Source organism: Balaenoptera borealis (genome assembly GCF_965194805.1).
Source record: "Balaenoptera borealis genome assembly, chromosome: 2".
Lineage (NCBI taxonomy): Eukaryota > Metazoa > Chordata > Mammalia > Artiodactyla > Balaenopteridae > Balaenoptera > Balaenoptera borealis.
The window spans coordinates 132,565,572-132,579,948 of record NC_138867.1 but is presented as its reverse complement, the minus strand read 5'-3'; the positions used below and the strand labels follow the sequence as shown (position 1 = coordinate 132,579,948).

Sequence of the window (14,377 nt, the reverse complement as noted above, 5' to 3'; positions counted from 1 at the left end):
GCCTCTATATCCCAGAATACATAAACCTCCCACAGGAAATAGCACTTTCTGAAACTGAACTCCTAAAAGTACAAATCACAAGAGGAAATAAGAGTACACAGATTTTTAAGATTTTTTCAAAAATGTATACCCCCCAAAAAACAATAGAATAACCAGAAATTATTCTCTTGTGTGACTTTTGGTTTTAGGTGTGGGATACTCTCCAGGAAGAGCCTCTATGCAATTTCCGAGGACATCGAGGTCGACTGCTTTGCATCGCATGGTCCCCGTTGGATCCAGACTGCATCTACTCAGGGGCAGATGACTTCTGTGTGTACAAATGGCTCACTTCCATGCAAGAACATTCCCGACCTCCTCAAGGTCAGTCAAAACCTGGAGCCCATAAAGGCTTGCCTAATTCCCTTTCTCCTTTCCTCAGTAAATGAGTTGACTGGAGTCAAGCAAAGAAGACATTCGTGCAGGGCGGCAGCAACAGGATGGTAGGGTTGGAAGCCCAAGCAAGGATAGCAGCCATGAGGGGCCTGAGGACAACACCCAAATAGTAACAAGTATACCTAGCACCCAGAGCTTGTTTTCTAAATATCATTCTCCATTAAAAGGGACCGACCAGGGCTTCTGGAGAAATGGCTAATTCCAGGTTAGGACAGGAAAAATACAAGATGAGCCTGCAACATCATATGCCACAAAGGAAGGAAGTGCTCAAAGAATAGAGATCATCAAAAGGACAAAGAAGCCAGCTTGAAGGGGCTGGCTACCCAAATATGGGACAATCTGTACTTGAAATAATTAACAGAATTCCATTTCTGGCTATAAAAGAATAACTGGTATCAGATTTGCCCACTCACCAAAAATAGCTAGAAAACTAGACAGAGTATATAAACAGCTAGAAATATACCCGAAGAAATGAAATGATACATCCATATAAAGACTTATAAAAGAATGCTCATAGCTTTATCTATAATTGCCACAAACCGGAAACAACAACCCAAATGTACATCAGCTGGGGCTTCCCTGGTGGCGCAGTGGTTGAGAATCTGCCTGCCAATGCAGGGGACACGGGTTCGAGCCCTGGTCTGGGAAGATCCTACATGCCGTGGAGCAACTAGGCCCGTGAGCCACAATTGCTGAGCCTGCGCGTCTGGAGCCTGTGCTCCGCAACAGGAGAGCCCGCAATAGTGAGAGGCCCGCGCACCGCAATGAAGAGTGGCCCCCACTTGCCACAACTAAGGAAAGCCCTCGCACAGAAACGGAGACCCAACACAGCCATAAATAGATAAATAAATAAATAAATATTTTTTTAAAAAAAAAAAAGCCCTTGACCCTGCCTCTTCTCCATCAAATCTAAAAAAAAAAAAAATGTACATCAGCTGGTAAATAAACTGTAGTATATACTGTAGTGGAATTCTACTCAGCAATAAAAAGCAAGTAACTACTTTTAAACACAACAAAATGGATGAATCTCAAAAAGGATTATGCCTAGCAAAAGAAGCTGGGCACAAAGACTAAATACTGTATAGCTAATACAGAGTATGAAATGTAGTTATAGGGCTTCCCTGGCGGTGCAGTGGTTAAGAATCCGCCTGCCAATGCAGGCGACAGGGGTTCGAGCCCTGGTCCGGGAAGATCCCACATGCCGCGGAGCAACTAAGCCCATATGCCACAACTACTGAGCCTGTGCTCTAGAGCCTGCGAGCCACAACTTCTGAGCCCACATGCCACAACTACTGAACCCTGCGCACCTAGAGCCCGTGCTCCCCAACAAGAGAAGCTACTGCAATGAAGAGCCCATGCACCGCAACAAAGAGTAGCCCCTGCTCACCGCAACTAGAGAAAGCCCGTGCACAGCAACAAAGACCCAATGCAGCCAAAAATAAATAAATAAAATAAATTTAAAAAAAAAAGAAATGTAGTTATAAATCATATGAATTTCTAAAACAGACAAAACTAAACTACAGTGACAGCAAATCAGTGATTGCCTATGGCAATGAAATGCATAACCTAAATCTAATCATGTAAAACATAAGGCAGACCCAATTTGAAGGAAATTTGACAAAATAACTGTCCTGTAATCTTCATGAGTTTCCAGTCATAAAAGTCAAAATAAAATCTGAGCCTGTTCAGGCTGAAAGAAAGTAGAGACATAACAAGCCAGTGCAACATGTAGTCCTGGATTGACTCCTTTTGCTATAAAGGACATTCTTGGTACAACTGGCAGAACTTAAGTGAGGTGGGAGTAGGCAGGAGTAAGGTATCATCGTTAATTTCCTGATTTTAATGGTTGTGCTCTGATGATGTAGAATATCCTTGTTTGTAGGATACACACTCAAGTATTCAGGGGTAAATGGGCATTGTGTTTATGATTTAATGAAATCCCAAAAGAGTTTGGTTTGGTTAACATTTTGATAATATAACTAAGAATTCATTGGGAAGGAATGGAAAGGGTAAGAATGTTATCAAAAAGAAGAGAAATAAGGTTTTGGAGATTATCTCCTAGAGTGCTTTTAACCAAGAATATATACTTTAATCTATCCTTTTCTGAATTGTGATTTCTACAGGCAAGAAAAGTATTGAATTAGAGAAAAAAAGGCTCTCCCAACCTAAGCCAAAGCCCAAAAAGAAGAAAAAGCCCATCTTGAGAGTGCCTGTAAAGCAGGAATTGTGTAACGGGAATGAAGAAGAGAGCGTAAAGGAGAACTCGGGCCCTGTTGAGAACGGAGTGTCAGACCAGGAGACTGAGGAGGAAGCCCGGGAGCCAGAGCTACCCTGTGGTGTCACCTCGGCAGGTATGTGGCCAAATCCTGTGTTTCACTAACTCTCTAGGACTTAGTAGTCATGACCAGGAAACTAAGCCAGGTCTACCTTTGAAGTGTTAAGGGGATCTAATGGATGATTGGGATGGAAATAGTGAAGTTCTATAGAGAAAACTTCTTATCAACTTGAGCAGGGTAAGACTGTGGGACAAAGTGAAACTAGGGCAATGTATACATAGAAACTTACATGGGGAAAGTTTTAACAATATGATGTCATCAGCCATGTTTACTGAAAGAAACCATTGTCCCTTACAAATATCTGACCTAGAAACTATCGCCACTCTGGGAACTTGCAGGCAAACAATATAAATAGGACTGACTCGTTTAATTCTACAGCAGAATATTTTGATGTGACAGAATTTAAAATGGCCAAAATATATGGTACAGAGTTCTCCCTGACCCTCTCCATCCCAAGGGATGGCCACTGGGACCCACAGTTTGGGTAAATAAAGATCTAAAAAGTTTAATGGATTTGTTTTTTAGATTCATCAGAATACTTCTTTATCATAAAATGTTCTTTTACCCCTGTAGATCAACAACTTAGTTTGGGATTTTTGTTTTTTGTGTTTTTTTTTAGTTCATGGTGTGTACACTCAGGATTGTGACTCTGTATCCCATACACTTTAAATTTCTATTGGTAAAATTGTTCCTTGTTTGTGTAATTAAATATACAATTAGTACTTTGTCACCCAAGCCAAGTTTGGGAACTCCTAGACCTATGGTATAAAGCTGTGGAGGCTAGAACCTTTATAACTTTTCCTTAGATCAATTAGTCAAGAGTTCTAAGTGATAAACCTACAGATTCCTGGAAGGCAGTTTGTGAGATGGGGAAAGGGAGACTACCCATGCTTCCTATCTGAAATATTTCATCTTATATTTGGGGTAATAGATAAAATCACACCATTAAGACTGGTATACTCTTAATTTTTAAAAAGAACTAGATTCTACATTGTTCTTATCCAAATTTTTTTCTTTTTCCCCATGATGTAGTTTCTAAAGAACCAGTTATCTGCACTCCAGCATCCTTAGGTTTTGAAAAGTCAAAAGTCACCATTAATAACAAAGTCACTTTACTGAAAAAGGAGGCACCTAAAGAAAAGCCAGGTTGGTATTTAATAATTAAAATATTTGGGGGGACTTCCCTAGTGGTGCAGTGGTGAAGAATCCGCCTGCCAATGCAGGGGACACGGGTTCAATCCCTGGTCCAGGAAGATCCCATATGCTGCGGAGCAACTAAGTCCATGCACCGCAACTACTGAGCCTGCGCTCTAGAGCCCGCGAGCCACAACTACTGAGCCCACGTGCTGTAACTACTGAAGCCTGCGCTCCTAGAGCCCGTGCTCTGCAACAAGAGAAGCTGCCGCAATGAGAAGCCCGTGCACCGCAACAAAGAGTAGCCCCCTCTCACCACAACTAGAGAAAGCCTGTGTGCAGCAATGAAGACCCAACACAGCCAAAAAATTTTTAACAAAAGAATAAAAAACAAATTTATTTGGCTATTACAAATAAATAAATAAAATATTTTGTTAAAGTATCCTTAAATATTACATGCAACTGAAAACTCAAAAGTTTTCAGTTTTTCCTTTTGTTTTAGATTTTAAATATTTGTAAGTGTTTTGATTGGTTCAATTTGGGGTCATTTTTTTAGTACTTGAGGAACCGTCATTTTGCAGTTGTTGATGTTGCTTCACAGGTGTTCACAGGGACACGTTTGTGTGTGTTGTGAACACTGCCCCCAGCTAATTTAATTTGAAAGCTTCCTTACAAGAGTGGGAACTTTCTCTGCCCAGCAGTATCCCTCCAGTAGGTTACACACACAATGGGCATGCATTCAGTTTTGTGTTTTTGATCAACTCTTCTTCAGACAGTCTGTACTTTTATTACATTTCAGAAGCCTTAATCAAGAAGCGAAAAGCTCGTTCCATGCTTCCACTGAGTACAAGTCTGGACCACAGATCCAAAGAGGAGCTTCATCAGGACTGTTTGGTATTAGCCACTGCAAAACACTCCAGAGGTACAGAAATACACTTCCTTGGCCCATCCGTAGTCTTCTGGGAACTGACACATAAGAAGTGCTTGTTTATATGTTACATGAATGAGCCAACAAATGTCCAAAGTTGTTGTGTTTCTGCATCATCCCTCCCCCACACCCCGCTGCCAGGTTCTGTCCGCGCTCTGACCGCTGTCAGCACTCTCCAGTGCCTTGGAGGCATAATGCTCTGCTTTTCTATTATAAATCAAGTTGTTGCCAGCCATATGGGTGCTGGAATTGGTATGATGGCTTCAATATCTCAGCGTGAATCAATTCCATCAACTGTTTTTCCCCAGTAAACAGCATGTACATGTAGAAAAGAAAGTCACTTGCTCATTGGAAATAACCCTTAATACAGCAGTTCCTTTAAAAATTTTTGATGGAAGTTTTTGTTTATAGAAGGTTTTTTGGTTTCAGTTTTTCAAAGCCCTCACCTAATGTGTGTTATTTTGACATTTGAGCAACTTTTTTTTTAATTTTGAATTTTATGTGTTGAAAAGGGATGCACATGATAAAATGAAATTCAAACAGTATAAAACCTGAGCCTAACAAACCTGACAAACAAACCTAACAAACCTAATGAAGTATTTTCATATTTTGCTATCTTTGTAACCAGCAGGGGTCTCTGTTAGGGTAAACAAGGGCACAGGTCTCTTTTTCTCAGCATCTGAAATGGGTGTTACATACATTCGGAAGTAACTGGACAGAAAACAGTAACCTATTAAATGACTTCATCTGAATTTTTGTCTTTTTGAATTAGCAGAGCCAAAGGAGGATGTGTCTGCTGATCTTGAGCAAAGGTTTCACCTGGGGCTTTTCACAGACAGGGCTACCCTGTACAGAATGATTGAGGTTGAAGGTGAGACTAGTCCAATCAACAGAATCCTGTCCATCTTTATGCTTCCCTAACGCTTTATACATACCTCTTATACGGCTGCCATCCTGTGGTATGGTAATGGTTAGTTTTACATGTCCGCTAACTAGGTTTTGAGTTCCCCTATTTGCATGTTCACAAACACCCCTCACTCACATCTGTCACAGGACCCTAAACATACAGTGTCCATTCTGAGTGTCTGAGTGCAAGTGAAAGTGGGTGGACAAGTGACTGAGTGGGCTTCAGGCCCCATTATGAACACTCTGGGAAGTGACTTACCCATGAGCCAGTGACTACATATTCTAGGAATTTATTCCTGTCGTTCATCCTGCCTTTCTTTTTCTAGAAGACAGTACAGACAGATGTTTCTGAAACATCTTCCAAATATTTCTCCTCCAAATAGGAAAAGGTCACTTGGAAAACGGCCACCCCGAATTATTTCACCAGCTCATGCTTTGGAAAGGAGATCTAAAAGGTGTTCTTCAGACTGCAGCAGAAAGAGGGGAGCTGACAGACAATCTTGTGGCTATGGCACCAGTCGGTATGTTCTTTTCCACAAAAGCCCTAGCATCTCTAGGATACATCCACTAAAGATAGACATTGTCTTGAAGGACAATTTGGCCATGTCGAATAATTAAATTTAAAATCCACATCCCTTTGACCCAGCAGTTCTAACTGTAGGAATTTAACTGCACCTACACATGCAAAATGGCAGATACATATGGACTGGGATTGCAGTGGTATTTGTAATAGCAAAAGGTCGCAAGAACCTCTATGTCCATCAGTGTAAGACTGGTTAAATCTTGTATGTCTATACAGTAGAAACTCCTATAGATACCCAAAAAATGAGGCAGCTCTGTACATTCTGATACAGAACGGAGCTCCAAAATTTAGTAAGTGAAAAGAATCAAGGTATAGATGCACAACAGAATATTTAATACTGTCATTGATACTTATACATGTGTGGTAATATATTCATAGATTATTGCCAAAGGTTTCAAAAGAAACTAATAATAACGGTTGTCTCCAGGGAAAGGAATTTGGACAAGTTTGGGTAGTAGGGTGCCAGGATAACAAGGAAATTTTTTATGCCATGCCTCATTTTTTAGCTTTTTATTGAAGTATGCCAGAGAGAGAGAGATGGAAGTACACAGGTCATAAGTGTACTTGAATTTCACTAACTGAATACACCCTTGTAACTAGCACCCATATCAAGAAACATAACATTACCAGTACCCTAGAAGCTTCTCTCATGCTCCCTTTCCGTCAGTCTACATGCACCCCAACAAGGGTAAGCACTGTCTGACTTCCATACTCATGTACATTTGAATTTTGTACTATTTTTTATGTATTACATAATCAGAGAAACAATTTACATTTCAAAATGTAGGGATGGGGAGAGGTAGATGAAACAGATGATCAGAGGAAACAACAACTGAATTACTATCTAAATGTTCTGCTTAATGCAGTGACTAACAACAAGCATTTTCAACCCAAATGTACATGCTTTTTCCCCTTAAATCTGCTGGTTTTTTTTTTTTGTTTGTTTGTTTGTTTTAAGCCGGTTACCATGTGTGGGTATGGGCCGTGGAAGCTTTTGCCAAACAGCTGTGTTTTCAGGACCAGTATGTCAAGGCTGCCTCTCACCTACTTTCTATCCACAAAGTGTATGACGCCGTGGAGCTGCTCAAGTCAAACCACTTCTACAGGTCTGTATGACCCAGCAGGTGAACCAGCAGCTGGATGTAATGTGAAATCAATCTACATAACAGTTCTGTTTCATGATAACCACCATAAAAAATTTATTGTAATTAAACATCTCAAATGCACACAAATGTATGTTCACTAGCTTAAACATCAGCGCACCCACCACCTATACTTAACAAATGTTAACTTTCAGCAATATTTGCTACTGATTTTTTTTTAATTTCTTTACTGTTAAAGTAATACAAACAAAGAAAAGAGCATGATACAAATGAACAGCTTAATAAATTACTAAGAGAGGAACTTTTTTAAGCCCCACCTGTGAAGTGAGAAGTATAACATTCCAGACTTAGTTGAATTGCCTTTCCCCAATTCTGTCCTCATCCCTTCTCTAGCAGTAACCACTCTTCTGAGACTGGTGTGAATCCTTTCTGTTCAAGTTATTATTCTTCCACTACAGTACATATTTAAGTACAGAAAACAAAAGCAACAAAATATTTCTTGTAGACAGCATACAGTTGGGTCTTGTTTTTTATCCAGTCTGATAGTCTCTGCCTTTTAATTGGAGTGTTTTAATGTAAATATTAGTGCAACTGATTTAAATCTACCATCTTGCTATTTCATTTCTTCTTTTCCTGCTTTCTTTCAGATTAGTTAAATATTTTTTTATCTCCAGTACTGGCATGTCAGCTGTATTTATTTTTTTTAATGGTTACTTTAGGGTTTATGATGAGCATTATTAACTTATCAGTTTACCTTCAGATAATACTGTACCACTTCTTGCATACATCATACTTCTTTCTTTCTTCCTGTCTCTTCCACTATTGCTGTCATATATTTCACATACTATATACATGTTATAACCCCACATTACAGTATTAGAATTCTTGCTTTAAACAATTACCTTTAAGTTTTTAAACATTTTCTTATATTTGCCCATATATTTATTTCCAGCACTTTCCATTCTCTTACGTAGATCCAAGTTTCCAATTGCTGTTAATTCCTTCTTTCCCGTGAAGAACTTCAACATTTTTTTTGTAGTGTGGTCCCGCTGGTGACATATTCCATCAACTTTTGTTTGTCTATAAAAGTCTTTAATTTTGCCTCTATTTTAAAGGATCTTTCAGTGGGTGTAGACTTCTAGATTGGAAGGTTCTGTCATTCTGTGCTTCATAGATATCATTCCATTTTTTCTTGGCTTGCATTGTTGACTTGACTACTGCATTTATTCTTATCTTTGTTATACAGGAACTATGTCTTTTTTCTCTGACTGTTTTTAGGACTTTCTCCACCACTGATTTTCAGCCATTTCATATGATGGCTTTGGTGAGACTTTCTTTTTATCCTATTTTGGTGTGTTGTCTTCCTTTAGAGAATGCCGGACTCTGTTTTGGCAAGCCGTAAAGTTACCTGCAGATCAACTTGATCTTTTCCTGGCTGTTTTAAGCTTTTTTAGGGCAAGTTCAGAGAAATCCATACTCTAGAATTAGTTTGCCCTCCTGCCTTCTGGTGTCTTTACCGAATGCCTTGTGTAAGTCAACAAATCAGAACTCAAATGTCTGGGTGGTCAAAACTCGTAGGTCTCCACACCCTGAGTGAGCCCTGGGAATTATTCAGCTTATCGTTCCCTGATTATTCTTTGTACAGCCTTAAGGACTTTCCTACATATGCACAGCTTTGTGTTCAAACCAGAGACTCAACAGGATCCCTAAGCACCGTTGTGGAGCTCTTTCTCTGGACAGCTTCTTCCTTCCTACTCTCCTGCCCCACAAATTCCAATCGCTTCGTCTCCCCTCAGCCCTGACTGCTGAAGCTCTGCTGGGATTCCTTCTGGGAAAATGGTTTTAGGCAGAAAGCCAGGGCCATGATTGGGCTCACAACATTTGTTTCCTTCTCCCCGGGATGACAGTCCTGTGCTGCCTGGTGTCCAATGGCTGAAAACAGTTGCTTCATACCTATTTTCCCCAATGTTTTAATTTTGCAACAGGAGGATACGTCTGGTCCTATTTGTCACTCCATCATGGCTGGAAGTAGAGGTCTCAAATTATGTACTTCTTAAATATTGCTGTGTCTAAATCACCTTAGTCTAAAACACTTTTATTCCAGCTACGACTTTATGTTGGCTGCAACTCAGAAGTTGTATGTCATTTGGAAAATAGTAGTTCAGTCAGTTAACACAGATCCTCCAAATGTTAACACATCTCACTATAAAATATCAAAAAAAAATCACATTCCTTACTTCATCAGAAAAGTCTTTAACTTTGGGGAAGCCGTCAAGCTCACAGTGGCAGGCACAAGTTTCCTAAAACTCTAATTTTCACCTGAAAGCTCAAATTTTATCATTGGCAACAGTACTGTTGGTTGTTTTCCGTGAAATGACAGGCTTACTTTGTTCATTTTTGAGAAAACATCTGCCAAATACTCAACACTAAATAACTATAGTTTGTTAGTCATTCTTTCAAGAAGTCATGAGATTCCTTCAAAATAAAAGCAACTAGTTCAGCTTGCAATTCATTCATATAAGTTTTTCATAGAACCATTGTACTTTGGAATTCAGCAAAGAACACAAAATGTTCTTCCCATTTTGTCACACAGAATATTAACAGGATGTGCAGGATTTTGTGAAATTCATCATTTTTCCTTTTCAAGGAAATTTACCTTTTTTTTTTTTAACAAGGGCCACTAACTGGATTCTTGCTCCAGATGCCAGCAGTTTACCCACCATTGCTTTCGCATAATCAGTACAAATGTCAACACACTGAGAAAAGGCAAATAACCTCTTGGCATTATTGTGAAAATAGTCTTGACCTCATGAACCCCCGAAAGAGCCTTTGGAACTCCGGGAATCCACAAACCACACTTTAAGAACTGCTGACATAGGTGAAGAATTGAGCACAGCACGCAGTTCTAACTTGCCCTGTAATGCAGGAATACAGTTTTTTTATGGGAAGTTGGAACAAGACAGACAACACAAAGGGAATGGCTTATCCTACCTTGCAGCCCCTCCTAGGGCCTCTTTCAGATTGCCTAATTACCTATTCTTGCCTCTAGGGAGGCTATTGCAATTGCCAAGGCCCGGCTGCGCCCAGAGGACCCGATCCTGAAAGACCTGTACCTCAGCTGGGGAGCCGTCCTAGAAAAAGACGGCCATTATGCCTTAGCAGCCAAATGGTAAGTCTGAGGGGAACAGGAGTGCACCCAAAGAAGAGCTTCTGAAAGAGCTGGACAAGGATGGAAGAAAGAAGTTTAGAGGTGGGGGTGAAGTAACTAGCAAATTAAAAAGCGTATACATATTAAAGCCAGCTTCATAAGATTCATCAGGATCTACCTACTTGGTATTTATGTAAATCACCATAACTTCAAGAAATCCAAGTCGTCGACTTGGAAATCACTCCTTTCTTTAGGGATGTCTTGTATCATTAAATATGGGAAATGGGAGGGAATGATTCCTTTGCTTGGGTTCAACTCAGCAACTGCTGAAGTTCCTTTATCTCCTTAACCTGTATAATGCTGCCTCTTCAGCTTCTGCTGCACTGGCCTCAGCCTTCACAGGGACAGCCACAGGTAATGACACACCTGGGACCACAGGAAGGCACGCAAGGCAAAGTGGACAGAAAGAAATGATTCGACCCTCTGGGGAGCAGGAGTAGGCGATCTGTTTATGACACTTTGCTTGAGTTTTCTTTTGTATCTTAGCTATTTAGGAGCCACTTCAGCTTATGATGCAGCCAAAGTTTTGGCCAAAAAGGGGGATGTGGCATCACTTAGAACGGCTGCAGAGTTGGCTTCCATCGTAGGAGAGAATGAGTTGTCTGCTACCCTGGCTCTCAGATGTGCCCAAGAACTGCTTCTGGCCAGGAACTGGGTGGGAGCCCAGGAAGCCCTGCAGCTCCACGAAAGTCTGAAGGTTAGTCTGTTACTGCCTCTCCGGCTTTTAAGAGGGATGAGCCCCAAACCCTTTTCTAGTCAGATTCCAAGTGAATTACCCAGTTGCACAAGCTGTACCAATTTGGTAAGTATCCTTAGAAGTGTCCAGCAAGCCCTGGCCATATTATCCCATTTAAGTACTGTGGCTTGTCAGTTGCCACATTTAGAGTAAAAGATAGTGTGGTTATTGACAGTAATTCCCACTGCTTAGCAGTCGAATAGCCTTTAGTCAGTTCAGCCCCTGTGTTTCTTCATTGATGTCATCAGCACAGAAATGAAGAGGAAGAGGGTCTGCTTTGAAGAAGATGGATTGGCTTTAACAGAAATCATGGTGCTCTGCCTGTAGCAGCCCTCTTCAGCTATAAGCTGTAATTCTGCCTATATGAAACAGAGACCTTCCCAAGCTTAAGTGAGAAAATATTATAGGGATATACAAGGAATCTCACGGCAACTGAAAACCCAGCAAAAGTAGGGATTTTTTTTAGGCCTTTTCTCTGTGCTCTCTTCTCTTCCAGCTGATTCCCTCTGTTAAACCTACTTGGATATAGCCCCTAACCACTCCCCCAGCTCTCAGATCTACACAGCTTGTCTGCTCCAGCACCTTCTGCCCACGATGCTTTAACTTCTGTATGCCTTAATCTGAAGTTTGGGCAGAGAAAAGAACTAGATGAGTCCAGCCCATCTTTTCTCAAACTGGGCCACAAGTCTTAAGTGGCTGGCCTGCATGTGGCTGAAATTTCAGTGAGTAGGGCTATAGCTGGGGTGTCATATTACAAATATGGTTGCTAAAAAAAAAAAAAAGTAATAAATACGGTTGCTTGAGCTCCAAGAGCTGTGGGTAGGAATCCCCCAAAAGGCATTTGGAAAAACTGTCTGTTAGATCACCTCTTTTCCCCCTCCCACAAGACTCACTGGGCTGGCAGCACACGGAGGGGAAGGCTACTACAAATGCAAAGGTGGGGGGGGGGGGAAATCTGAGAGACTGGGGAGAGCTCTAGACAATGGAGCACTTCCCTGCATAACACCTCCTCTCCTTTGCTATTGGGTTCCAGGGCCAGAGATTGGTGTTTTGCCTTCTTGAGCTACTGTCCAAGCACCTGGAGGAAAAGCAGCTTTCAGAGGGCAAAAGCTCCTCCTCTTCTTACAATGCTTGGCCCGCAGGCAGCGAAAGGCCCTTTGTGGAGAGGGTGACTGCAGTATGGAAAAGCGCCTTCAGCCTCGACTCCCCAGAGCAGTACCAGGCAGCATTTCAGCAGCTGCAAGATATCAAGCACCCATCTGCTACAAGTAACACTCCCTCCAAACAGGTACCCCTTCTGCATGAGCTTTTGATATTAATCACTCAGTAGGCTAAGACTTTTCTAATCCATGTCTAGTAATAATAAGGAAACATGTAGAATGCCAGTTTGTATTTCAGAAAAGATTAAGCCAGGCCCAGGAAACCTGGAAAGATCCCTTCAGATCAATTAGAGCCCTTTATCTTTAAAGTTAGTCTTCAATCAGTATTCCCTTCTAAAAGAAAAAGAAAAAAGTCTAAAAACAAAGAAAAGCACAGAAACTAATATAATAAGTACCCATCAATTAGAATTAGAACAGATGTTCACATTTTGTCATTTTTGCTTCATGGAGTCTTTTGGTTTTGTTTTGTGTATTCTTTTGCTTTTGGTGAAAGAATCAAGTTGAAGTCCCTCATGTTCCCTTCCCCAGTGCCATTTCCCTGCCCTAGCTCACAAAAATTTCAGCCCCCGCATCAGACCACATGTGTTATTTTGTGGCTTCCTTATGTGATCGTTGTTTATAAAATCTTAAACATACCTGTGCACGATGACACCCAGCAACCCCATTGCTTAGATATTTCACTAAAAGAAGTGAACCCAGGTGTCTACACAGTCTTGTACAGAAATGTTCATGGCAGCTTAGTTCATAATAGCCAAATAGAAACAACACAAATGTCCATGAGCTGGTGAATGGATATACAAACTGCAGTATATCCATATAGTGGAAAACTATACTATGCAACAATAAAAAGGAACAAATTACTAATGCAAAAAGAGTATCAGTGAATCTTGAAAGCATTAATGGTAAGTCAAAGAATCAAGTCACAAAAGACTACATACTCTACTGTTCCATTCATATGAATTACAGAAAAGACAAAATTATACTGGCAAAAACTAGATCAGTGGTTGCCAGGGGATGGGGAGAGGGGAGTTGAATGCAAAGGGGCACAAAGGAGTATCTTACAATGAAAATGTTCTATGTCTTGAGTTTGGTGGTAGTTACACCATATGTATGTGTGTGTGTATATATATATATGTATACATATATATATACACACACATATATATTTATTTGTCAAAACTCATCAGATTGCACACTTAAAATTGATAAATCTTAATTACACTCCAGATTTTTTTTTAATTACAGCTTTTAATTCAAGAAACTCACTTTTTGTTTAATTTTTTAAATTTTGTTTTAATTTTAATTTTTTGTTTTAATTTGCATTTAGCAAATGTCAAGGCATTTTCTTAGCATGAACAGACTTTAACACCAGACAGTGTATGTTGCTGTACAACTAAATATGAAAGTTTCCAATGAGGAAGCAAAAATGGGTGGTGGAGATAGGAGGACCTTTCTTAAATGTGGACTGTGTGTACTTCCCAAATGCAGTTAATAGGAACATTTCTGGTGTCATTCCCAGTGCCTGATGTGAGAGGATGTTTAACTGAGACTCTGGCTCCTCTCTGTAGCTCCTGCTTCACATTTGCCATGACCTGACCTTGGCAGTGCTAAGCCAGCAGGTGGCCTCCTGGGACGAAGCTGTGGAAGGACTGCTTCGGGCTGTGATCCGGAGCTACAACTCAGGAAACTTCACCATCATGCAGGAAGTGCACTCAGCCTTTCTTCCGGAGGGTAAAAGACCCCCAGCTCTGCTGGAGCACACCCACTAAAGGATGATATAACCACCGCCAGTGTTGTGGCACCAGGAGTACATAGGTTATTGAAAGACAGACATGGGCCAGTGTGTCATTT

At 40.7% G+C, this 14,377-nt stretch overlaps 2 protein-coding genes across 6 annotated transcripts in view; one reads left to right on the top strand and one right to left on the bottom strand.

Annotated features, from left to right (window-relative positions):
- Positions 1-14,377, bottom strand: part of CNOT8 (CCR4-NOT transcription complex subunit 8) — a 53,717-nt gene that overhangs the window by 20,416 nt on the left and 18,924 nt on the right. The gene's annotated exons all lie outside the window — the stretch shown is intronic.
- Positions 1-14,377, top strand: part of GEMIN5 (gem nuclear organelle associated protein 5) — a 41,687-nt gene that overhangs the window by 22,706 nt on the left and 4,604 nt on the right. For 2 of the 3 annotated variants that reach the window (XM_082379051.1, XM_082379049.1), the window contains exons 15-25: positions 189-360; positions 2,556-2,783; positions 3,801-3,914; positions 4,702-4,824; positions 5,603-5,701; positions 6,120-6,257; positions 7,278-7,425; positions 10,472-10,591; positions 11,117-11,327; positions 12,400-12,654; positions 14,095-14,257. In XM_082379051.1, coding sequence (XP_082235177.1) covers positions 189-360; positions 2,556-2,783; positions 3,801-3,914; positions 4,702-4,824; positions 5,603-5,701; positions 6,120-6,257; positions 7,278-7,425; positions 10,472-10,591; positions 11,117-11,327; positions 12,400-12,654; positions 14,095-14,257 — 1,771 coding nt within the window. The remainder of the gene's footprint in view (positions 1-188; positions 361-2,555; positions 2,784-3,800; positions 3,915-4,701; positions 4,825-5,602; positions 5,702-6,119; positions 6,258-7,277; positions 7,426-10,471; positions 10,592-11,116; positions 11,328-12,399; positions 12,655-14,094; positions 14,258-14,377) is intronic. The other variant, XM_082379050.1, reaches the window with a different exon arrangement.